Source organism: Symphalangus syndactylus, chromosome 1 (assembly GCF_028878055.3).
Source record: "Symphalangus syndactylus isolate Jambi chromosome 1, NHGRI_mSymSyn1-v2.1_pri, whole genome shotgun sequence".
NCBI classification, from domain to species: domain Eukaryota; kingdom Metazoa; phylum Chordata; class Mammalia; order Primates; family Hylobatidae; genus Symphalangus; species Symphalangus syndactylus.
The window spans coordinates 86,411,997-86,438,155 of NC_072423.2; the positions used below are offsets into that span (position 1 = coordinate 86,411,997).

General features: G+C 44.3%; 2 protein-coding genes across 2 annotated transcripts; both read right to left on the reverse strand.

The window, feature by feature from the left end:
• Positions 1 to 6,115: 6,115 nt before the first annotated feature.
• On the reverse strand, positions 6,116 to 7,075 carry LOC129491204 (olfactory receptor 5B21-like). The gene has a single exon (XM_055295182.1). It carries the CDS (start codon positions 7,073 to 7,075, stop codon positions 6,116 to 6,118), a length of 960 nt encoding a protein of 319 aa, XP_055151157.1.
• A 2,924-nt stretch (positions 7,076 to 9,999) lies between these two features.
• LOC129490163 (cytochrome c oxidase subunit NDUFA4) lies at positions 10,000 to 10,248 on the reverse strand. Its single transcript, XM_055293722.1, has one exon. The coding sequence runs from the start codon at positions 10,246 to 10,248 to the stop codon at positions 10,000 to 10,002; it is 249 nt and encodes an 82-aa protein (XP_055149697.1).
• Positions 10,249 to 26,159: the final 15,911 nt, after the last annotated feature.

Consider the following 26,159-nt stretch of genomic DNA (forward strand, 5'->3'; position numbering starts at 1 on the left):
CTTGGCCTCCCAAAGTGCTGAGATTACAGGCATGAGCCACTGCACCCAGCCATGAATAAGCCCTATCTTATGCATGAATTTCTATTGTTGATGGACATTTGGTTACTTTCACTTTTTTGCTATGACAAACAAATTTCTGGTACATGTTTTACAGTGCAAATGTGCCAGAATTTCTCTAGATTATATGCCTACTAATGACTGCAGGATCCTAGCGTATATATATCTTCAATGTTTATTTTGATGCTAAATTGTTGTTGAAAGTGGTCAATCCAATTCACACCCCACCCCCCATTCCACATCTACTAACACTGGGCTGGTCAGATTTTTTTGGAGATTAGGTGGCTGTAAAGTGTATCTTGGTATGGAATCAACCTGGGTGTTCTACAACAGGTGAATGGATAAAGAAAATTGGTATGTATACACAATGGAATATTATTCAGCCATAAAAAAAGAATGAAACCCTGTTATTCCTGGCAACATGGATGGAACTGGAGGACATTATGTTAAGTGAAATAAGCCAGGCACAGAGAGTTAAACACCATATGTTCTCACTCATATGTAGAAGCTAAAAAAAGTTGATCTCATAAGAGTAGAAAGTAGAACAGAGGGTACTAGAGGCTGGGATGGGTAGGGGAAAGGGAGGAATAGGGAGAGATTAAAGGCTACAAAATTACAGCTAGGAGGAATAAATTCTAGTATCCTATACCACTATAGGATGACTATAGTTAACAATAATATATAGTTTCAAATAGCTAGAGGGAGGATATTGAATATTCTCAACACAAAGAATTGATAAATGTTTGAGGTGATGGATAAGCTAATTACCCTGATCTGATCACTGTACATTATGTGTATCAAAACATCACTATGTGCCCCCATTAATATGTACAATTGTTATTCGTCAATTAAAAAATTAAACAAAAACAAACCACATTGCTTACCAAAAGCCAAGAAAGTGTACCTTGAGATTTTTAATTGTTACTTCAAAAAATGAGATTTTCATGTTTATTAGCTAACCAGGTCCTTCATATCTTTACTAGCTGTGAGAACTCATATGAACTGCTTAACTTTTTTGCCATTATCAAAATTACTTAGTTTACTTTTAGATATCACTTTGGCCAGTTTTGCTGGGGATAGGTCATTATGGGATAGGTCATCCCACTTCCCATATTAGGTAACATGATGACTTTGTTAATGCTGATTCTCCTCCTAATGCTCATTTTAATGTAGATCACATGCAATGGTGAAAGAGGATCAGGGAAGAGGACACATTGTTCTTTTCTCACTTCTTGGTCTTTGCTATGCTTTTCCCTCTGCTAAGAACACTCTCCCAGCCTAAACTGTGAGCTCTGGAAGGAGAGAATTGCGTACTTTGTTCACAAATTCAGGGCTAGATTGAGTCATATGTTTCAGTGATTCTCAAAGTTTCACATGCATGCGAATTATATGGGGATCATGTTAAAATGCAAATTCTTTTTTTCTTTTTCTTTTTCTGAGGCAGAGTCTCACTCTGTTGTCCAGACCGGAGTGCAGTGGTGACATCTTGGCTCACTGCAACCTCCGCCTCCCGGGTTCAAGCTATTCTCCTTCTTCAGACTTCTGAGTAGCTGAGATTACAGGCACCTGCCACCATGCCTGGATTTTTTTTTTTTTTTTTTTTTGTATTTTTAGTAGAGACGGGCTTTCATCATGTTGGACAGGCTGAACTCTTGACCTCTGGTGATCCGCCCGCCACGGCCTCCCAAAGTGCTGGGATAACAGGCGTGAGCCACTGTGCCCAGCCGAAATGCAGATTCTTATTTAGCAGGTCAGGAATGGGGCCCCAGATTCTACATCTGAAAGTTCCCAGGTGATGACAGTGCTGCTAGTCCAAGGAAAACAAGCATGTGGATACCCATTCACTCATTTATTGAACAGATGTTTATCGAGTGCCTGCCATGTGCCAGGTATTATTCTAGACATAGAAGATATAACAGTGGATGGGGCAGGATAATAGTTTATCACTCTCAGATTGAAAGCCTATAAGTACTCATTCAATATTTATATAGTTGAGGTGGATAGCAACTTATAGTCTACTAGTTAAAATTGTACAGTTGAGCCACACGATATGCACATTCAACTTTTGTATTTTTATCTGACTTTCATGCTTTCCAACGCGTTTTTGTTTTGTAGTTTCTTCTTTCTTCATGAGAGTATGTGTTTGTGTGTGTGCCACTTCTTGGGTGATAGATTATGGGGTTAAACTTAGATAAAATCACTCTTAGTAGATACCACTATGTTGTACATTATTTAGTTTTAGAATTCAAGGAGGTAACTGTGGCCTGAAGCTTCAGGCAGCCATCAAATGACTGGTCTCATCATTAGTTTTACTGCTTGTAGTGGCACCATACAACTTAGGCATGTGATTCAAAAAATGCTGAACAGAGATAGGTCAGTCCAGGCAAGGAGTGTTTTAAAATGTCCACCCAAAGAAACAGTCTACCTCAATTATGTAGAAACATGAGTTAACCAGTACCTTATTTCTGATTTATTCCAGTGATGTTTTACTGCTTCTTACAGATGATGGTCTAATCAAATGTCCAATTGGCCAGTGACACACAAAGCTATGTGTTTACTAAATCTCATTTCTTTTTCCTCCTCTGGGTGAAAAAAGGACTGCATTTCCCAGCCTCCTTTGCCATATATTAGCCGTAAGACTGGTTTTAGGCCATTGATACATGGGTCAAAGTGATGTGAGCCAACTTCAGGCCAGGTGCTTAAAAATGCTGTGTGACCTTGACCATTTCCCCCACCATTAAGATCTTGGAGGGCAAAGGGTGAGATGGCAGGATTGCAAGATGAGAGGGGTTCAGATATGGAGACACTGGATGGATAAATTTCCCCGAGAGTCACCTGATGTGTCTCAAATTTAGCATAGGTGGAAAGCTTTGTGGTATGAAGTCACTGACATTTGGGGTTTGTTTGTTACTATGGCATAAGCGATCTGCCTAATGGATGTTCTGACTGTCAAGCTAGGGCCTACCACATTGTGTTACACCTAATTGCCACATAAATATTTTCGAGATGAATGAATTAGATTAATTTTTACTAAATCTCTTTACCATAAGATTCTAGTCCTGATTTCAACTGAATACTAAAAATTTAGTTTATAAGTTAAAAGTAGGTGGAGCATAGGAGGAATTTAGTAAAGATTTGCTGAATGAAAGAAGACAAAAATGAGAAATTTTCACACTCAGCTTCCTGGAAGGGATTTTTAAATTGTTCATTTTTAGAATGTAGGTAGTAGGTAGGTAGGTAGTTAGGCAGACATGATCAGGGCAAGACAGGTTCCCCGCTCCAGGAATGTCAGGCAACCATCAAGTGATGGTCAGGGAGTTGTTAAACTGTCTCTCTAAAGTAATAACTGGTTGCAGCCAATGCCAGGGAGAGACAGTCTTCCAATAGAAAACACGTGGGCCCAGCACCGTGGTTCACACCTATAGTCCCAACATTGTGGGAGGCCGAGGTGGGTTGATCATTTGAGGTCAGGAGTCTGAGAGCAGCCTGGCCAACATGGCGAAACACCTTCTCTACTAAAAATACAAAAATTAGCTAGGTGTGGTGGTGTGCACTTGTAATCTCAGCCACTCAGGACGCTGAGGCAAAAGAATCGCCTGAATCCAGGAGGTGGAGGTTGCAGTGAGCCGAGATTGTGCCACTGCACTCCAGCCTGGGTGACAGAGTGAGTCTCCATCTCAAAACAAAACAAAATAACCTAAACTCCTGCCCCCCCACAAAACACCTGAAGCTGATGATCAGCGGCTTCCCCATAAGATTTCAGGACTTGGGTGAAGTTGGGTGAGTGGGCTCATGCATGCATGCTAAGAGGTAAAATGGTGAAGTTTAATTGCTGTGTGGTCTTCTGTTTTTCTTTTTTTTTTGAGACAGAGTCTCGCTCTTTGGCCCAGGTGGGACTGCAGTGGTGTTATCTCGGCTCACTGCAAGCTCCGCCTCCCAGGTTCACACCATTCTCCTGCCTCAGCCCCTGGAGTAGCTGGGACTACAGGCCCCCGCCACCGCACCTGGCTAATTTTTTTGCATTTTTAGTAGAGACGGGGTTTCACCGTGTTAGCCAGGATGGTCTCGATCTCCTGACCTCGTGATCTGCCTGCCTTGGCCTCCTAAAGTGCTGGGATTACAGGCGTGAGCCACTGTGCCAGGCTTGTGTGGTCTTCTTCTAGGAACACTAAACTGGCAAGGGAAAAATGCCTCAAATGAGCATGCCTACAACTTCAGTAAACACACTGCGCATGTGGCCCCTCCCAAGTGCTGGCAACCCATTGAGCATGTGCACGACCCACCCCAAGGGAAGAATCAAAGGAGGAGAAAAGAAGGCCCAGAACCATGCCAATGTATAAAACCCCAAGTCAAGAGTTGATCAAGGCACCTGGATCTCTCAAGTTGCCCACTTGGCCCTCTTCGAAGTTTACTTCCTTTCACTCCTGCTCTAAAAGTTTTTCATAAACTTTCACTCCTGCTCTAAAACTTGCCTCAGTCTCTCCCTCTTCCTTAAACCTACATCTGCCCCTCAGCTGAATTTTCTCTCCAAGGAGGCATGGACCAAATTTGCCACAGACCTGTATGGATTCACACTAGTAACAAGAACAAAGTATCAAAATTAAACATGCTTATTAGGCTGGGTGCCATGGCTCATGCCTGTAATCCCAGCACTTTGGGAGGCCGAGGTGGGTGGATAATCTGAGGTCAGGAGTTCAAGACCAGCCTGGCCAACATGGTGAAACCCTGTCTCTACTAAAAATACAAAATTAGCCAGGTGTGGTGGCGTGCACCTGTAATCTCAGCTACTTGGAAGGCTGATGCAGGTGAATCACTTGAACCTAGGAGGCGGAGGCTGCAGTGAACTGAGATCACACTTCAGTCTGGGCAAAAAGAGCAAAACTCTGTCACAAACAAACAAACAAACAAAAAACTCATTAAAAAAGTTTTGGAAAATAAGAAAAATAGAAAAACATTTTTCCTCTTCTAAAACTATAATGTACATTTTTTGTATTTTTAGGCTTCTTGTTTCTGTTAGATTATTGCGATTGCACTCTAGATGTTCTGGCCTGCTGTTTTCTATGTTATTACATAGTCTTCACAAGCATAATTTGTAATGGTTGATGTTATAATACATCTAGGGAATAAGGCATTTAATCCTTTTCTCTTTTGAACATTTAGGTCATTACCAATTTTTGATTTTCACGTAAGCTGCTATGATAGACCTATTTGTATAGTAAGATTTTCTCTATTTAGAATAATTGTCTTGAGGTATATCTGAAAAAAAAAAAGCTTTTTAGTAATCCAAAAATCTCAGGCTGAAACCAATTCCATTCAGATTAGGACTTTGCATTGGTTTAAGAGTATGCTTTCTAATCCAGTGCTCAACCCTGAATTAGGTCTTCAAGTTCAGCTTCATCATTTGTGTGATTCTATAAAACACATATGCACACCATATGACATGTACACTTAAAGATAGGCCAAATATAAACATTTAAAACATCAGTTTCCCAAAGCACAGTATCTAATATAATGATGTAACTGCCTAATCATCATACATGTCCCCCTGCCACCAAACCCTTGAGAATTATGAGACACACACACACACATTTGGCTAAGATACAGACGTACAAGAAAAGATCTGTCTGGATCCGGAGGTTATCATGGAACAGTTCAGCAAAATGTGGTTGCAATAAGAAATAAGGACATCTCTATCCTGGTTATCTCTCCTTTCAGAGCAGGAAAAAAGAACTAAGTCACTTGTTGCCCATTCCCAGTTCTCTAAATCAGTGGCAAGACAGAAATGACTGTGTTGCATCTTGTCTGATGTTTCTTGGAAGTTACAATAAGCTGCCAATAAAGACTCAACTTGTGGTCGTGGTGTAATTGAACTATCTCTGGTCGTGATGTGAAATCCCTGATTTTAGATACTCACCCTCTCACTCATGGCATGACTTTAGGTAATTATTTTTTCTGAGTCATGTATCTTTCAGGGCTGCTCTTGGTTGGTTAGGTTAATTCATAATGTGCTTTGGAAGATGTTACACCTTCCTCATTCCACCAAGTCACCTTGCAGGGCTCAGCCAGGAAAGATGTTGACCTGAAGCTTCCTCTGCAGGCCGCCCTTCACCTCCTTGTTACGGAGGCTATAGATGAAGGCATTGAGCATGGGAATTATGATGGTGTAGAAGACGGACACTACTTGGCCATTGGTATTGTTAGTAGATCCATGGGGCTGAACGTAGGTGAAAACCACGGTGCCATAGAAAATGGCAATGGCCAGAAAGTGGGAGGCACAAGTGGAGAGGGCCTTCTCCCTCCCTGCTACTGAGTGCATCCTCCCAATGGCCACCAAGACCAAGCAGTAGGAGGTGAGAATGATTGCAGCAGGCAGAAGGGTGACCAGAGCAGAAAAGACATAGAGGACCACTCTTGCTGTGGCTGTGTTGGCACAAGCCAGGTGGAGAAGGGGTGGTATGTCACAGTAGTAGTGTGTTAGCTGGTTGGGCCCACAGAAAGGCAGGGCAAAGACATTTCCAGTCTGGATAGCAGAGTTGGCTCCACCGAATGCATAGGACGCAGCTACCAGCTGGAGACAGGTCCCCCTGGTCATGATAGAACCATAATGGAGGGGTTGACAGATGGCTAGGAAGCAGTCATAGGCCATGGAGGCCAGCAGGAAGCTCTCAGCTGTCACAGGCACTACAAAGAAGGCGAGCTGGACCACACAGCCCTCGAAAGAGATGGACTTGTCAGAGACCAGGAAGTTGACCAAGAGCTTAGGTGTGACCACAGAAGAGTAACAAATATCAAGAAAAGAGAGGACATTGAGGAAGAAATACATTGGGCTTTGGAGATGGGAGTCTGTGAAGATGAGTGCCATCATTCCCAAGTTGCCCACCACTGTTATGGCATAGATGAGCAGGATGGCTCTGAAGAGAAGCTCCTGGAGGTCTGGATAATTGGAGAATCCCTGCAAGATGAACTTGGTGACTGGGGTGTGGTTGCCACTGGCAAGGGCTAGTTCTCCAGGTGTCATCTGCAGAGGTTACAATTGGCAATCACTCAAACAGTATTACTTGAGCATGTCTACGTCTGTGCAAGGTACAATGAGGAAGAATTTTAATCTGTTTTGTGTTGCCATTAAGGAATATCTGAAACTGGGTAATTTATAAAGAAAAGAGATTTATTTGGCTCTTGGTTCTGCAGGCTGTGCAAGCATGGCACCAGCATCTGTTCTGGTCAGGAACTCAGCAGGCTTTTACTCATGGTGGAAGGCGAACAGGGAGCAGGCATGTCACATGGTGAGAAAGGGAGCACAAGAGAGGGCAGGAGGTGCCAGCCTCCTTTAAACAACCAGCTATTGCATGAACTACAGAGCAAGAACTCACTCATTACCATGGAGAGGGCAGTAAGACATTCACAAGGGATCTTCCCCCATGACCCAAACACCTCCCACCAGGCCCTACCTCCAACACTGGGAAGATTTGGAGGGGACAAACATCTAAACTATAGCATTCTTCCCCTGGCCCCCCAAATCTCATGTTCTTTTCCCCTTGCAAAACACAATCATGCCTTCCTAATAGACCCCCAAAGTCTTAACTTGTACCAGCATCAGCTGAAAAGTCCAAAGTCCAAAGTCTCATCTGAGACTCCAGGCAAGTTCCTTCCACCTATGAACCTGTAAAATAAAAAGCCATGTTACTTACTTCTAAGATATATTAGTGGTACAGGCATTGGGTAAACATTTCATTCCACAGGGGAGAAATTGTTCAAAAGAAAGGGGCAACGGGCCTCACACAAGTCCAAAGCCCAGCAAGGCAAACATTAAGTCTTAAAGCTCCACAATCATCCTCGACTCCATGTCCTGCATCCTGGGCACACTGGTGAAAGGGGTGGCCTCCCAAGGCCTTGGGAAGTTCTACCCCTGTGGCTTTGCTGGGTGTGGCCCACATGGCTGTTCTCATGGGTTAAAGTGGCTTTTCCATGCTGAGTTTGCAAGCTGCTAGTGGCTCATCCTGGGATCTGGAGGGCAGTGGCTCTGTTCCTGCAGCTCCACTGGGCAGTGCCCTGGTGGAGACTTTGTATGGGGACTCCAACACCATCTTTCCCCTCAGCACTGCCCTAGTAAAAAATCTCTGTGGGGGCACTTCCCCTGCAGGGGGCATCTGCCTCGTCACCTAGGCTTTTCCATACATCCTTTGAAATCTAGATAGAAGCTTCCAAGCCTCCTTCACTCTTGCATTCTGCACACCTGCAGGCTTAACACCACATGGAAACCACCAAGGCTTATGGCTTGTGCCCTCTAGAATGGTGGTCTGAGCTGAACCTGGGGCCCTCTGAAACACAGCTGTAGCTGTAGCATCTGGGATTAGGGAGCAGTGTCCTTAGGCTGAGCAGGGCAGCATGGACTGGGGCCTTGCTCCTGAAACCATTCCCCCCACCCCTCCAGGCCTCTGGGCCTGTGATAGAAGAGGCTGCCTCAAAGATTTCTGAAATGGCTTCAAAGCCTTTTCCCCATTGTCTTGGATATTAGCACCTGCCTCCCTTGTACTCATGCAAATCTCTCTAGCAAGTGGTTGCTCCACAGCCCTCTTGGATTCTCCTGAAAATGCTTTTTTCTTCTCTGCCACATGGCCAGGTTGTGATTTTCCAAATTTTTACACTGCACTAACATTTTAGTAAGTTTCAGATTTAAGTCATTCCTTTGCCCCCATATGTGATCATAGGTTGTTAGAAGCAGCCACTCCACATCTTGAATGCTTCGCTACTTAGAAATTTTTTCTACCTGATACCCTAAGTCATCATCATTTTTTTTTTTTTGAGACAGGGTCTCACTCTGTTACTCAGGCTGGAGTGCAGTGGCACCGATCATGGCTCACTGCAGCCTCGACCTCCTAGGCTCAAGAGATCCTCCCACCTCAGCCTCCTAAGTTGTTGGGACTACAGGCATGTGCCACCATGCCTGGCTAATTTTTAAATTTTTTCTAGAGACAGGGTCTCACTAGGTTGCCCAGGCTATTCTCAAACTCTTGGACTCAAGCAAACCTCCTGCCTTGGCCTCCCAAAGTGCTGGGATTACAGATGTGAGCCACTGCACCCAGCTCTCTAGGTCATCATTCTTAAGTTCAACCTTCCACAAATCTCTAGGGCATGAACACAAGGCAGCCAAGCTCTTTGCAAAGGCATAACAAGGGTGACCTTTACTCCAGTTTCCAATAAATTTCTCATTTCCCTCTGAGACCTCGTCAGTCTGGCCTTTACTGTCCATATTTCTATTAGCATTTTGATCACAACCATTAACCACTCTCTAAGAAGTTCCAAACTCTCCCTCATCTTCCTGTCTTCTTCTGAGCCCTGCCAACTCTTCTAGCCTCTGCTCATTACCCAGTTCCACAGCCACTTCCACATTTTCAGGTATCTTTATAGCAGCACCCCACTTCTCAGTACCAATTTTCTGCAAGTCTATTTTGCGTTGCTATAAAGGAATATCTGAGACTAGGTAACTTATAAACAAAAGTGGTTTATTTGGCTCATGATTCTGCAGGTTGAAAAGCATAGCCCCAGCATCTGTTCTGGTCAGGAATTCAGGAAGCTTTCACGGGATCAGCCCCTAGGACCCAAACACCTCCCACCAGCCTCCACCTCCAACACTGGGGACCACATTTCAACATGAGATTTGGTGGGGATAAACATCCAAACTATATCAAACACCGAGTTAAGTATAAGACTCCTTCTACAAGAAGCCAAAAAAAGGGATTTTATAGGCATTCTAAAGTTAGTTGCTTTTTCTTTTCTTTTTTTCACGTTTCATTTATTTATTCATCAGTGTAATGTCCAATGAAGTACACCAGCATGATTTCATGTTTGTGGAGGAGAAATATTTCCTGATCAAGTGGAAAGGTGTGTGGATGGCGTCTAGAAGATCCTAATTCAAAGCAGATTTACAGTGAAGCATTTCATTTAGAAATCTGGGCCTTCTTTCTTCAGTTTGCTGTAATCCACATTCACTGAGTAGGACTTGTATTGATCATTGGGAATCAGTTTGTTCCAGGGTTCTGGGTTATTGTTTCTGGCCCAACTAACATCTGGACTGAAAAATGCCGGACACAAGACATATCGTGCTGCTCCAGTACTCCCAGCTCCAATAAATATGAAGCAGGATATCAAACTCGGATTCTTCTTTGTCTCACTAAGGGTCTGGTGGGGCATGTCTGCAGCAGAAACCTCTGATTCGAAAGGAGAGAATAAGCCTAGCTAACAGGCTCTAGACTAAGCAGTATCTCTATTTACTTTTTCAATACTTAGTTATCAAATTATATCTTCGTGTGGTATTCTGGAAATTTGCATATGCTGGTGAGATGCCTTCTCATAAGATTCAGCATGGGTTAGAAGCATATATTTCTCGGCTGGGTGTGGTGGCTCATGCCTGTAATCCCAGTACTTTGAGAGGCCAAGGAGGGTGGATGACTTGAGGTCAGGAGTTGGAGACCAGCCTGGCCAACATAGTGAAACCCTGTTTCTACTAAAAATACAAAAATTAGCTGGGCGTGGTGGTGTGTGCCTATAATCCTAGCTACTCAAGAGACTGAGGCAGGAGAATTGCTTGAACCCGGGAGGTGAAGGTTGCAGTGAGCTGAGAGCAAGCCACTGCTCTCCAGCCTGGGGGACAGAGCAAGACTCCATCTCAAAAAAAAAAAAAAAAAAAAGCATGCATTTCTTTTCAAAAGTGGGAGAAAGGCAATCGTGAAGGGGGAGATGAGAGAGAGTCCAGCATTCTCATCACAGAGGTGTTCTCAAGCATGTCAGTTTTAGGAAAACATAGATATGGACATTGAGGTTCTGGAAACCGGTGCCCTTAGAAGGTCTTGCCTGTGAACCTTTTGAAGAGTCTTCACTTACCCTCAGGGCTACCAACCCTCATTTGAAGACTGTGGCCTTAGAAGAACTAGCCACCTACTGAAACCTCCAAGACCCTGCCTCCGCCCTTGCTGCCTCTCCTCCCTCCCTCCCAGAGATGGGCTTGTGATTATGTGACTGTAGGAGAATTCAAGAAACGTTCCATGCTCTTTACAGAATGACCGTCTATTTACTGGAAAGGTCAGAATATGCGATCTCAAAAGTCAGGGTCCTGGTGGTGTGGCAGAATCCTGTCTGTGATTCAGCCTTGACGTTCAACCTAGCACAGTCAGCCTCCTGGCCTGTGCCCCAGTTTCTCCACCCAGACGCCCCATATATCATTTACGCTTATTTTTTTCTACCTTTCTTAGGGGTTTCCTTCTGTTCAAATCTAAATGTCCACGAGTCTCTGATCTACAATGAGTATTATTGCTTTCATTTTTCTCTGATAGGATGACAGACCAGTCCCTTAGGCACACACATTTACAAAGTCATACTCAGCATTATTATTATTGAAAAAAAAATTTTTTTTTTCAGACAGTCTCGCTGTGTCACCCAGACTGGAGTGCAGTGGCATGATCTCGGCTCACTGCAACTTTTGCCTCCCGGGTTCAAGCAATTCTCCTGCCTCAGCCTCCTGAGTAGCTGGAATTACAGGCACTCGCCACTATGCCCGGCTAATTTTTGTACTTTTAGTAGAGACAGTGTTTCACCATGTTGGTCAGTCTGGTCTTGAACTCCTGACCTCAGGTGGTCTGCCCACCTTGGCCTCCCAAAGTGTTGGGATAACAGGCATGAGCCACCATGCCAGGCCATATTTTTAGGCTGAGTTCCTGGAATACAGCAAATAATGTTTCTTGTTTACCTTCCCAATCCCTCTCTTCCACCATCTTCTCATGGCCCAGTACTGCATTCCCTCCTAATCCTCCACTGCTCCTATCTCAACTTCCACATGGCCATTTGATTCCTTCAGAGACACACCTGTTAATAATTCTCAATTGTTGTGACCTCGGCAACAGCCTTCCAGGTGTACTTTGAGGTTCTCAAGTGCAGAGTATTTCCAGGTTTCCTCTATCATCCCTCCAGGTCTCCTCTATTATCCCTCCAGGTCTCCTCTATCATCCCTTTCGGCTTCCTCTATAATCCTGCAATGCCATCCCTCCGTCCCTCTAGTAAGACTTCCCGTTCCCCAGTGAATCCTTGTTTTGTGTGCTGTTGTCATCTGGCAGTTGATTTTTACTCACACACGTATTTAGAATTGTGTAACAGGGTCTGTCAATGTTTCTAAGTCTGTCTTCCCTCCTGCATGGTGTTGTTTTTCTTCCCTATGACATAACTTCTGAGAGCAAAGACTGTTTTAAGCTATATAACAAGCTGTCAGTGACTATTTGAACAACTACTATAATCTGAAAATATTTGAACAATTGCAGTTGTTCAAAAGAGTTTAAACAATTATGGTTGTTCAAAGTATTTAAACCATCATAGTTGTTCAAGGTATTTAAACAATAGCATAAGACACGGCTGTGGCCATTGAAGATCTTAAGATTTTGTTAAGAGACACACTTGCTTCCATGAAAACGAGTGAAGTTGGGTGGAGCCCACTGCCAGCAGGAACCCATTGAGGGAAGGGTGATTGCTGCTTGGGGTGCTCTGGGGAGGCTTCAGGACCAGGAGGCACGGGGCTGAGCCTTGAGGAATGAGAAAGGTGTTGTTAGGTGGAGGAGATGGGGAAGTGCGATGACCTGGAGCTAGGAATTAACCTCAGTAAACATTTACCGGGCAAAAGTGTGCATTGGAAGGGGTCAGGAAACTTGGCAGAGTTACTTAACCTCTCTGAGCCTCAGTTTCTGTGAGGATTGAAAGACAATGCGTGTCAATGTTGTACTCAGCACACTTCTGGAAACAAGGTAGGTACTTGATATACATTAACTTCCACCAAGTGAGATTATGCGTACCTGATGAATGGGGAGCTGGAAAACATTGCTCAAGACTGTTGAATACCATGGGATCTCAGGAAATGCTTACAGGCTGACAGAGTAAGGGATGGGGTGGGTGTGGATTTTGAAGGGAAGGGGAAGAGAACAGGCAACCTCAGCCTTCTGAATCAGCTCTGGCGGAACTCAGTAAGATTTGCAATAGAAAAATACCAACCTTAGCAGATGGTGCTCCCCAGCCCGACATACCTCAAGATGCGGAGGACTCAAGATCCTCTCAGGCCAACCACGTGGGGGTAGTTCTGGGACTCCCTTCCACTCCAGCCTGTATCTTCAGTTTCTCCTCTCTAAAGCTGTTCCTGGGGTAGCCACACATTCAGACTTGGTAAGACACACAGCTCAGGCAAATAGGATGTGGCATTCAGGACTGAAGCTACAGATGCATCTTGGTCCTGCCCAGAGCTTATAAAGCTGGCTTCATCTCCTCTTGATCCCTGGTGGCTCTGGAGGCTTAGAGCTCTGGGAGGTCCTTGAAACACACCACCTCCCTACTTGGGAGGTTCAGGCCTCAGGGAAGAAGAGATTATCCCTCCCTCTAGATTTTGGGCATTTGTTTTGGTCTTGAGGCACAGGGGGGCTGGGGGGTTAGGATCTCCTTGAGGAGATGGAGTTTGTCATTCTAGTTTAAGGCAGGATTTCCCTATGTTGCCCCCCAGGCTGGTTTCGAACTCCTGGGCTCAAGCTATTCCCCTGCCTCATTCTCCCAAAGTGCTGGGATTACAGGCTTGAGCCATGATGCCTGGCCATTGTCATTCCATTCTTGGCAGTAGAAAGGCTTAGCACCAGCAGGTAGGAGACTTCCTGCCTCCTCTTTGGATTCTGAAACCTGAACGAGGAAAAGTCATCTTGTCCCTTGGGAGCTTACAGGAACCTGGGGGACAGTTTATGCGGTTTTTGACTAAATGACCCAAGGGGCCTTCTTTGCTGAACATTGAGGGTCTGTTGTGGGCCTCAATACTGATCAAACAAATTGGGGACACTGAGTTCAGAGGTTGGTGAGGAGCTGAGCGTGGTCTAGGGTTAGGGCCAGGGCTAGAGGTAAGTCCCTTTTCACGTCATAAACTTTCATCACTGTTGCCCAAGGCTGGGTCCCAGCAGTGACAGAGCATTGAGGGTAGCTGGGAGCACACTAGGGCAGGGACTCTGGGGCCCTTCCAGGAAGCTCTCTAGGCTTCACCCACTGACTCATTGGAGGAGGCACTAGGGGCTTTGTTAATGGAATGGGTAGTTTATATTAGCAATGAAAAAATATGATATTTAAAAAAAATGCTGCTGGGTGCAGTGGCTCACTTCTGTGGTCCCAGCACTTTGAAATGCCAAGGCGGGCAGATCATCTGAGGTCGGGAGTTCAAGACCAGCCTGACCAACATAGAGAAACCCCGTCTCTACTGAAAATACAAAATTAGCTGGGCGTGGTGGTGCATGCCTGTAATCCCAGCTACTTGGGAGGCTGAGGCAGGAGACTCATTTGCACCCAGGAGGTAGAGGTTGCGGTGAGCCGAGATTGCTCCGTTGCACTCCAGCCTGGGCAACAAGAGCGAAACTCCATCTCAAAAAAAAGGCAATCCAAGGGAAAAACAAGACAAAAAAAAAAAAGATATTTCCAGAAATGAAGCTAACTTCTAAGCACAGGAAATGCTGATGGGCATAAGGAGGAGCCAAGGGATTTGTTACCAGGAGCGAACACATAGACTGATTATCTCCCAGTTGTTGCTTCTCTCCTCCTTTCCTCCCTCTCTGACTGCGCTTTGTGGTGGGAGGGTGGGTTCCTCCCTACCCCTGTGTCAGCTGACTCTGCTGTCCTGAGACTGCATCTTGAGGAGCTCAGCTGAGGCTACTGGAGTGCTGGTGATTGTGGTTCTGTGAATAATGGATTGTTCCAGCTAAAGAGAATTACAGAGTATCCAGTCGGGTGGGCTCTCAGCTGAGATGTGACGGCAGGATTGGAGTCCCGAACATGGGAAGACCAAGAACATGCTTGGGGCACCAGCAAAGTAGAGGAATCAAAAAAAAAAAAAAAGAAGAAAAAAAGACTCATTTGGACATTTTTTAAAAAAGCACCAGGAAATGATAGAACGTTGGAATTTGCTTTAAAATAATCTGGCTGGGAAGAGTGGAAAGATAAAGCAAGAACTGATTATAAAATGATAAATGTTGAGGCTGAGTTGATAGGTCAGTTTATTATACTGTCTGCTTTGGTATATATTTGAACCTTTTAATGGTAATTTTTAAAAACATTGAAGCATCATAGAAAAATTAAAACTTTGTTGCAATTCCTTATACTTAAGTTTTTTTTCAGTTTGGAACTGGGTTAAAGACAATTCGTAAGTGAGGCTGGGCTCACTGGCTCATGCCTGTAATCCCAGTGCTTTGGGAGGCCAAGGCGGGTGGATCACTGGAGGCCAGAAGTTCGAGACCAGCCTAGCCAACATGGCAAAACACCATCTCTACTAAAAATACAAAAAAATTAATCTGGCTTGGTGGTGTGCACCTGTAGACCCAGCTACTTGGGAGTCTGAGGTGAGAGAATCTCTTGAACCCAGGAGGTGGAGGTTGCAGTGAGCTGAGATTGTGCCACTGCACTCTAGTCTGGGCGACACAGATAGACCCTGACTAAAAAAAAAAAAAAAATTCATAAGTGGAGTGGTATGCATATAATTTTTCATTGCTGCTGGAATTATAGACGTGAGCCACCATGCCCAGCTCAGCACTCATCTTAACAGGAAATGAAACTGGTGTTCAAAGAGAAGTGACTTACCCAGGGTCATGCAAATAATTAGTCCTAGACTCAAAATTGTAGCCCGTGTCTCCTGGATTCCAGTCTACTAATCTTTACATGGTCCCATCATCCTCTTGAAGAGGGCCTGGTCAATAATTTGGCATAAATGAATGCACAGAGCTTTCTGTCTTGCCCTAACAAGAGGCTTCAGTACTTTGCTACTTTGATTTTTTGGGTAATTTTTTTAAAATTGAAAACACAAAGATTTAAATGTGTCTACCACTCGACTTAACATGAATATTTTTGTTATCCATGTTTCAAATATGTTTATTTTTTATTTGTATTAAAAAATGTTTTCAGAGATGGGGTCTCATTATGTTGCCCAGACTGGCCCCAAACTCCTGGGCTCAAGTGATCCTCCTGCCTCCTCAGCCTCTTGAATAGCTGGGACTTCAGGCACATGCCACCATGCCTGGCCTACATACATATTTATTTATTTGAGACAGAGTCTCGCTTTATCGCCCAAGCGGAGTGTAGTGGGGCGATCTTGGCCCACTGCAAGCTCCGCCTCCCAGGTTCAAGCAATTCTCCTGCCTCAGCCTCCTGAGTAGCTGGGATCACAGGTGCCCACTACCATGCCTGGCTAATATTTGTATTTTTAGTAGAGAGAGAGTTTCACCATATTGGCTAGGCTGGTCTCAAACTCCTGACCTCAGGTGATCCATCCACCTCAGTCTCCCAAAGTGCTGGGATTATAGGCATGAGCCACTGTGCCCAGTTTACAAGATTTTTTCTGTTTTTTTTTGAGATGGAGTCACACTATGTTGCCCAGGCTGGAGTGCAGTGGTGTGATCTTGGCTCACTGCAATCTTCACTTCCCAGGTTCAAGTGATTCTCATGCCTCAACCTCCCGAGTAGCTGGGATTACAGGCATGTGCCACTATGCCCAGCTAATTTTTGTATTTTTAGTAGAGACGGGGTTTCACCATGTTGTCTAGGCTGGTCTCAAACTCCTGACCTCAAGTGATCCTCCTGCCTCAGCCTCTCAAAGTGCTGGGATTACAGGCACGAGCCACCGTGCCCGGCCCTACATAAATATTTAATCAGATAGATAACCCATTACAGGTCACTGAAATCCCTATGTATTCTACCCGAGTCCTATGCCTCTCCCTTGCTAGAGAGACAACCATTATCATAAATTTGGCTTGTATCCTTCAGTGCAGGAAAGCAGAATTTTCAAAAAAAATTAAAACAGTAAGATGTTGGTTTGGATATTCAAGTGGTTCTTGTCCTATATGGCAATAAACTGTAAACTTCAGGGCTATCTTTTCTATAAGACAGAAATTATTTGCATCTCTACTGAACAAAAATGTATAAGTTAACATGTAATTTCACTAAATTTGAGACTTTTAATCAATAGGAAGCAGTGAATCAAATCAAGTATATTCTCCTGAATTACCCTTGGTGGACCTATTAAATCATGTCCCCATATGATATTGAAAGGACATCCCACACCTTTTCCCATTATTTCCACATTTAGAATAATTTTTCTTAGCAAGTCTATCTTTCCATATTTTACTACCTATGTGAATCTTTAAGTAATAATACTGAAGAGCATTTATTTGTGCCAGCACTCTTTTAAGGCCTTTACACATATTAAGTCCATTTAGTCCCTTGACATCAATGTTGGGTTCAATTATTATTCTCATTTTACAGATGGAAAACAGGAAACGCAGAGAAGTAAATTCCAGTTATATACAGTTAGAAAGTGGAAGAACTATGATTTAATCCCGGAGTTTACATATTAGTTTGCCATTTGCTGTTTTGCTCTCAACATAATATTTTGAAGAACTTTTCAGGATGTTAATATAGTTATTAAAAAAATAGAGATGGGGTGTCTCTTTGTTGCCTAGGATGGTCTTAAACTCCTGGCCTCAAGCAATCCTCTCACCTTGGCCTCCCAAAGTGCTGGGATTACTGGCATGAGCCACCATGCCCAGCCAATGCTAACCTAGTTATAGTTCATCATTCATTTTAACTATAATTTTACTGTAGAGTGTTCCACTGTATATAGTATGTATCTGGTTACATACAACATGGGTGAACCATCACTTTATGCTAAATGAAGTAAACCAGACTCAAAAGGACAACTGTTGCATGATCTCACTTATACAATGATATGGTTTGGATTTGTGTCCCACTCAAATCTCATGTCCAATTGTAATCCCCAGTGTTGGAGGAGGGGCCTAGTGGGAGGTGATTTGATCATGGGGGCGGACTTCCCCTTTGCTGTTCTTGTGATAGTGAGTGAGTTCTCATGGGATCTGGTTGTTTAAAAGTGTGTGGCATCTGGCTGGGCACAGTGGCTCACACCTGTAATCCCAGCACTTTGGGAGGCTGAGGCAGGTGGATCACCTGAGGTCAGGAGTTCGAGGCCAGCCTGGCCAGCATGGTGAAACCCTGTCTCTACTAAAAATACAAACATTAGCAGGGTGTGGTGGTGCCTGCCTATAATCCCAGCTACTCGGGAATCTTAAGCATGAGAATCGCTTGCACCCAGGAGGCAGATGTTGCAGTGAGCTGAGATAGTGCCACTGCACTCTGGGTGACAGAGACTCCATTTCTTTTTTTTTTTTTTTTTTTGAGACTGAGTCTTGCTCTGTCGCCCAGGCTGGAGTGCGGTGGCGCAATCTCGGCTCACTGCAAGCTCCGCCTCCCGGGTTCACGCCATTCTCCTGCCTCAGCCTCTCCGAGTAGCTGGGACTACAGGCGCCCGCCACCACGCCCGGCTAATTTTTTTTTTTTTTTGTATTTTTAGTAGAGACGGGGTTTCACCGTGGTCTCGATCTTCTGACCTCGTGATCTGCCCCCCTTGGGCTCCCAAAGTGCTGGGATTACAAGCGTGAGCCACTGCGCCCGGCCTAGAGACTCCATTTCAAAAAAAAAAAAAGTGCGTGGCGCCTCTCTTCTTCCTGCTCCAGCTATGTAAGACATCCCTGCTTCCCCTTCACCTTCTGCCGTGATTGAAAGTTTCCTGAGGCCTTCTCAGCCATGCTATCTGTACAGCCTTCAGAACTGTAAGCAAATGAAACCTCTTTTCTTTATAAATTACCCAGTCTCATGTATTTCTTCATAGCAGTGCAAGAACAGACAAATACATGCAAGATACCTAGAAGAGGCAAATTCATAGATACAGAAAGTAGACTAGAGGCTGGGGGAAGAAGGGAGGGAATGGGAAGTTGTTAATAGTACAGAGTTTCTGTTTGAAATGATGAAAGATTCTGAAAAGGGACAGTGTTGATGCTTGCACAGTATTGTGAATGCACTTAAATTGTATTATTTACAATCTATATTGTATGCAATATACTTAAATTGTAAATTGTATATTTGAATGGTTAAAGTGATAAACTTTATGTTCAAAGAGAGAGAGGATGTAATGGTTCCTGACTTCCAGGCTTGCTGTAAGAGTTAAATGATAGACTACTTGCGAGAGAACAGGAACACATTGCAGATATTCAGTAAATTGTAGCTGCTGCTAGTTTCTTCCTCTTCTTCCTCATTTCCTTAGAAAAAGTCAAAAGAGCATGGCTTTTCTTTTGATCTGTATTAATTTCTGAGTTCAGAGTCTGAACATATAATTGTGTAGCCAACTTCCCACTGTCTATATGGGGCCTACTACCCCACCTACTGTCATTTCTGTTTTTTTATTTTATTGTATATTATTTTATTTTATTTTTTTTTGAGACAGTCTCCCTCTGTTGCCCAGGCTGGAGTGCAGTGGCGTGATCTCGGCTTGCTGCAACCTCCTCCTCCTGGATTCAAGCGATTCTCCTGGCTCAGCCTCCCAAGTAGCTGGGATTACAGGTATGCTCCACCATGCCTGGCTAATTTTTGGATTTTTAGTAGAGATGGGGTTTCGCCATGTTGGCCAGGCTGGCTTGAACTCCTGACCTCAGGTGATCCTCCCACCTTGGCCTCCCAAAGTGCTAGGATTACAAGTGTGAGCCACTGTGCCCAGCCCCCACTTGCTGTCATTTCTAACCCTATCAGGTGGCTGCCTTTCTCAGCCTGGGCTTTTTTACTTTGCCATCGTTGGATGAGTATTTAGAAAGCTCCAGTTTTTCTTAGTGTTAGCCTTCACAAGCACTTAGAAGGAAAATCTGCTATCAAAACAAATTACCTTGTGGGTTTCTGAGACTGAGTTATGTTTGGGGTGTCTGTGCAACTGCTGTCTTCCCATGGATGCTGATAACCAAGTGCTGACTGTGAAGGACAAATACAGACATAGAAATGGAGGTGAATATGTGGATTTTGTTATTGTTTAAACCAATTTATATGGCAGTGAGAGTAGGTGGGAGAGAGCCCAAGGAGGTTGAAAGAACATGGCTTTTGCAATTAAACAGGTAAAGACAATCTGGCTTCATCACGTTTACCTCAGTTACAATTAGCCTAAGTTTTCCCTTTGCAAAATGAGCGTAAAATACCACAAAGTGTGGTTGTAAAGATTCACCTGAGAGGTATGTCAGTTTATAAAGCACAGATTAACTCTAATTGCCTTCCTTCTCTATTTTGGAATAGAATGAATTAATTAAGCAGGTGTTTTCTTATGGACCCACAAAATGTAAAATAGAGGAGAGGAAGGACCAATATTTCCCAATAGCTAAAGAGAGAAAAAAGAATAGAGTGTGTGGGAGGATGGCAAACCCTGTGTAAGGTGAGAAGAGAATAGGGCTTAGGTTTTAGTAGGAGCTTAAAAGAAAAACTTGCTGAATTAATGGAATATTTGTTAGATGGGTCTATTACATTTGTCCAGCTACGAGTGACAGAAAACTCAAGCAAGATGACTTAAGCTGTAAGAATATTTATTCTTTGTTTACAAGAAGTTTTGCAGTGGGCTTGTCAGGAAATGTCTTCTGCAGAAGCCAAGAACCAGCTGGCTGATTTCTCCTAAAGCTCATTGGCCACATGTAGATCATATGATCACTTCTAGCCACAAAGGGCCTGGGAAAGAGCAACTGGCTTATCAAGCCCCTATAGTTTGATGCAGTCGAGGGAAAGGGTAGACATTTTTGTTGAGTCTGTAACAGTGGGCTTAGATTGGTGAGAGAGACAAGCATGGTTACTTAATCCACTGATACCTGGTGAGGTTCAAAAAAAGGTGCCCTGTATGAATTTGGTGTCTATATGTAAACTGCTGTCACTATGAAGGAAAAACATAAACTTCCTCTTATCTGGCTGGGCGTGGTGACTCACACCTGTAATCCCAGCACTTTGGGAGGCCGAGGCAGGTGGATCACTTGAGACCAGGAGTTCGAGACCTACCTGGCCAACGTGGAGAAACCCTGTCTTTACTAAAAATACAAAAATTAGCCGGGGGTGGTGGTGCATGCCTGTAATCCCTGCTACTCAGGAGGCTGAAGCATGAGAATTGCTTGAACCCAGGAGGCGGAAGCTGCAGTGAGCTGAGATCGCACCACTGCCCTCCATACTCCAGCGTGGGCAACAGTGAGACTCCACCTCCAGAAATAATAAATAAATAAACTTTCTCTTACCTTACTTTGAATATCCTCTCTCTAGCACGTGTTCAAATCCTACCTACATGTACCTACTGTTTGTTTATTCATGCTTATGTGCAGGTATTTTATGCATTAATTAATGTGATAGATACTAATTAAATGCCTACCATGCGCAAGGAGCTGCCCTAGGTCCTTTGACTATCATGGTTTTTATTATCAAGGAGGTTACAGTCTGGTAGAAGAGATATTACATGTACTTCAATGATTATATAATGAACAGCAGAAAGGTTTAAGTGCCCTAAAAGAAGTGCTTAGAGTGCTATGAAAGGTGGGAGAATGCAGAAATTACTTCAGGCTGGTTTAATCAGGAAAGATTTTTTGGTAGGGTTTACATTGATGCAGGTTAAAGAGAGGTGGAGAGGAAAGGTGGTCACTGCCAGATGAAACAGTAAGAACAGGCTGACAGGGGGAAGTGCTGGGCTTGGGAAGCAATTCTGATCTCTGGTTCCTCCCTTTAGTGACTTCCTGTCTTACCTTTTGGTGGGGCCACACTTATGTCAATAATTACATACTTTTCCTTTATGTGTGTATATATCCTTTTCCCTCCTAACCAGACTGTAGCATCCACAGAGCTGCCCATAACAGGTTCTGAATAAATATCTGATGAGTTCCTTGTTAATATTAATTACTATTCTTTAAGATTTATATAGTGACCATTTCCAAGAAGACTTGATATCTTTTGCAAATAAAAGCCCATAGTGAATGTGAGTTGGGATGCCTGCCTGTCCATAGCCCCTTTCTCTGGGAACTGCTCTTTCATTTCAGTTTGAGATATAGTCTAGGCTGCCACTTAGATATAGTCTAGGGTACCATGTCATGGCTCCCTCTCTGGGCATGGCTTATTGAACCAGGAATAGACATCTCCAAACTGGTCTTTCCCAGGAATCTGGGGAACAAATGTGCTTGTGGTGGCTAACCTCAGAAGCCCATTTCAATCAGGCTAGGGGCTGGCACCATGGCAACCAGAACCATGTGTAAGCTGCATTAGTGGGGAGCAGAAACCATGGCTAAGCAGAGAAGGCCACACTGCAGTGAAGCGATGGGGAAAGGCACACAAGAAGAAGCAGAGATACAACATCATTCATCTCCAGTAAGAGGGAGATGCATGGAGGCTCCATCCCTGACAGCCTCCCAGATACAAGCCAGATCCAAGTCCCAGGAAGCCTGATGTGCTTAGCATCTGAAAGATAGCGCTGTCTTTGCAGTACACCTCCTCTTTATTTGAGCTTAACTTGAATAGTTTTCTGTTTCTTACATACAAAAAATCCTTGGATAGAGCAAAGTGCAGCACAAAATAGGACATTAACAGATAACAAACCTGGAATCATTTACAAGAGTGGCCCTCTCCTTTCACCTCAAAGCAGTATATTCTGTAAACTTCATATACTGAAATACTGTGGCCGCCTCTGAAAACACACTTATCAATGTAACGCAGCTCTCATTTTTTGTTGTTGTTGAGACAGGGTCTCGCTTTGTTGTCCAGGCTGTAGTGCAGTGATGCAATCACAACTCACTGCCGCCTCTAACTCCCAGCTTCAAGCGATCTTCCCACCTCAGCCTCCCCAGTAGCTAAGACTATAGGCATGCATCGCCATGCCTAGCTAACTTTAAAAAATTTTTTGTAGAGATGAGGTCTCATCATGTTGCCCAGGCTGGTCTCGAACTCTTGGTCTCAAGTGATCCTCCTGTCTTGGCCTCCCAAAGTGCTGGGATTACAGGCATGAGCCACTTTACCTGAGCAGCTCTCATTTTTATAAATTAAAGACTACCAACCAAGCTTTGAATAAAAATTAAAAAATTAGAATTACTAGGCTGGCCGTGGTGGCTCACACCTGTAATCCCAGCACTTTGGGAGGCTGAGGCAGGTGGATCACAAGGTCAGGAGATCGAGACCATCCTGGCTAACACAGTGAAACCCCGTCTCTACTAAAAATACAAAAATTAGCTGAGCATGGATGGTGGCAGGTGCCTGTAGTCCTAGCTACTCAGGAGGCTGAGGCAGGAGAATAGCGTGAACCCGGGAGGTGGAGCTTGCAGTGAGCCAAGATCGCCCCACTGCACTCCAGCCTGGGCAACAGAGTGAGACTCCATCTCTAAAAAAGAAAAAGAAAAAAACTAGAATTACTGCATAGAGATTATGCTATTCCAACTATAAACAGCAACACTTGATGTTTTAATTAGCCTGTGTTGCTTTACTGAAGTGTTACTTTCATCAGCTTTTGGAGATATTAAGAGTAGATCTAAGATACCTCTCTTATTATCTTTATGGATCTCCAGAAGTTCCAAAATTCCAGGTTGGGAAGACATCAATATAGACGAAGTAGGAATAGGTACTTGGTGAGAGCTGATTACAAGGGACTCTAAGAACTCACCGAATTAACCTTGAGGATTTTTCAGGAAGAAAACTTGCAATTTTGCTGAGCTATGAATTTGAACCACCTGCACTGCCCCACTGGCGTTTGCAATGAGTCACTTTCCTAGTGAGTCCATTTAGCTGAAGCCCTGGCATTTGCATATCAGTGTGCCTTTGTGGCATTTGCAAGATTGGGGATTGGGTAAATTCTCAGAAATATCACTCAATAATATGCAAAGTCTAGCCTAGTACAGTGTTTTCCAAAAGTCATATTTTTTGCTAAATTTTCATGCTAGTTGTTATATTAACTTAATATTTAAAAAATCCAACTCATTTAAAAATTAAGTCTAGACCTGCCAATTTCTTTTTTTTTTTTTTTTTAACAGGAGGATTATTTATTTTAGATACGCACCAGCTCTGTGGACTCACTTCCAAAAAACTGAGCATTAAACAAAGACTGAGCAGGGTTTTTATAAGCAGCCTTACAGAAGCAAAACAAAAGCAGTTAATCATACAGTGACAGGTCACATAATCTATAGCATAACATAACTTGTGACCTTGCGTAGCTAGTGACCTTGTAGCTGCGTTGAAAGAAAAACAAGAACTCGCTAAATACAGACATTTGTAAAACATAATCATGCTTAAGAAGCCTGGGAAAGGAGTAACAGTAAAAGCATCTTTCTCTTTTTTTCCTTCAATCTTGCTCTGGAAGGGGGCGCTGTCTGGAGCCCATTCCTTTGGCCTTGGCTATTCGGACAGCGTTATAACTGTCCTTGAAGTGAGCTTGCTAGGCACAGGAAAACTTGCTCTTTTTTTTTTTCTTTTTAACCCTTGCCTTGCCACATTCTGGGCCTTAGCTTTTAATTTTCTTGGAGTGAATAAATGCAGTACTTATTATTATTATTTTTAAATTTCTGCCTCATCCCAAGTAGCTGGGATTAGAGGTGTGCGCCACCATGCCTGGCTAATTTTTGTATTTTTAGTAGAGACGGGGTTTCACCATGTTGGTCAAGCTGGTCTCAAACTCCTGACCTCATGATCCACCCACCTCAGCCTCCCAAAGTGCTGGGATTAAAGGCGTGAGCCACTGCGCCCAGCCTACAGTTCTTTTAGAAAGAATGTATGAGAGATAAGTGAGCAATAGTTTTTCAACTCCTTCCCTGCTCTCTCATGTTTTTTAAAAATGGTTTTACTTATTATTTATGTTTTTATTTTTTGAGATTGAGTCTCATTCTGTCACCCAGGCTAGAGTGCCGTGACATGATCTTGACTCACCACAACCTCTGTCTCTGGGGCTCAAGCAATCCTCCCACCTCAGCCTCCTGAGTAGCTGGGACCACAGGCACGTACCACCATGCCCGGTTAATTTTCTGTATTTTTAGTAGAGACAGGGTTTCACCATGTTTCCCAGACTGGTCTCAAACTCCTGAGCTCAAGCGACCTACCAGCCTTGGTCTCCCAGGGTGCAGGGATTGCAGGCGTGAGCCACTGTGCCCGGCCTTCATCACCATTATTATTATTATTATTATTTAAAAAAAAAATTTTTTTTTTTGCACACAAAACAATAAACATTTTCTAAAAGTACATACAAACAAAAAGATGCATATCAAACATATTAGGAAGCTTGCACATGGGAAGATGGGGAATAGAAATGGGGGTGGGAATTAAAGAAAATAAATGAGAGAGGGACTTTGTATGGATCAATGATAATAACTCAATCCTCTATTTGACAAAGAAGAAGGAGAAGGAAGAGGAAGAAAAAGAAAGTGGGATAAAGGATCAGAAAGGGAGGAAAATAGAAAAAATTAGAGTATGACTCCAGGGTAGACCTGTTTTGTTGTCGCTTGGTTGGTTGGTTGGTTTGTCAGTTGCATTTTTCATATGTTTCACCATGTCGGCCCGGCTGGTCTCGAACTCCCAGCCTCAAGTGATCAACCCGCCTCGGCCTCCCAGAGTACTGGGACTACAGGCGTGAGCCACCACGTCCAGCCGCCACATTGCTTCTGGCCTCTGTGGTAGACCTCCCAGATGGGGCGGCCGGGCAGAGGCGCTCCCCACATCACAGACGGGGCGGCCAGGCAGAGGTGCTCCTCACTTCCCAGACGGGGCGGCCGGGCAGAGACGCTCCTCACTTCCTAGACAGGGTGGCGGCCGGTCAGAGGCGCTCTTCACTTCCCAGATGGGGCGGCCAGGCAGAGTCGCTCCTCACATCCCAGACGATGGGCGGCCAGGCAGAGGCGCTCCTCACATCTCAGACGATGGGCGGCCAGGCAGAGAAGTTCCTCACTTCCTAGACTGGGTGGCGGCTGGGCAGAGGCGCTCCTCACCTCCCAGATGGGGCGGCTGGGCAGAGGAGCTCCTCATAACCCAGACGTTGGGCGGCCAGGCAGAGATGCTCCCCACCTCCCAGACGGGGCAGCGGCCGGGCAGAGGCTGCAATCCCAGCACCCTGGGAGGCCAAGGCAGGCAGCTGGGAGGCGGAGGCTGCAGCGAGCCAAGACCACGCAACCGCACTCCAGCCCAGGCAACACCGAGCACCTAGTGAGCGAGACTCGTCTGCAGTCCCAGCACCTCGGGAGGCC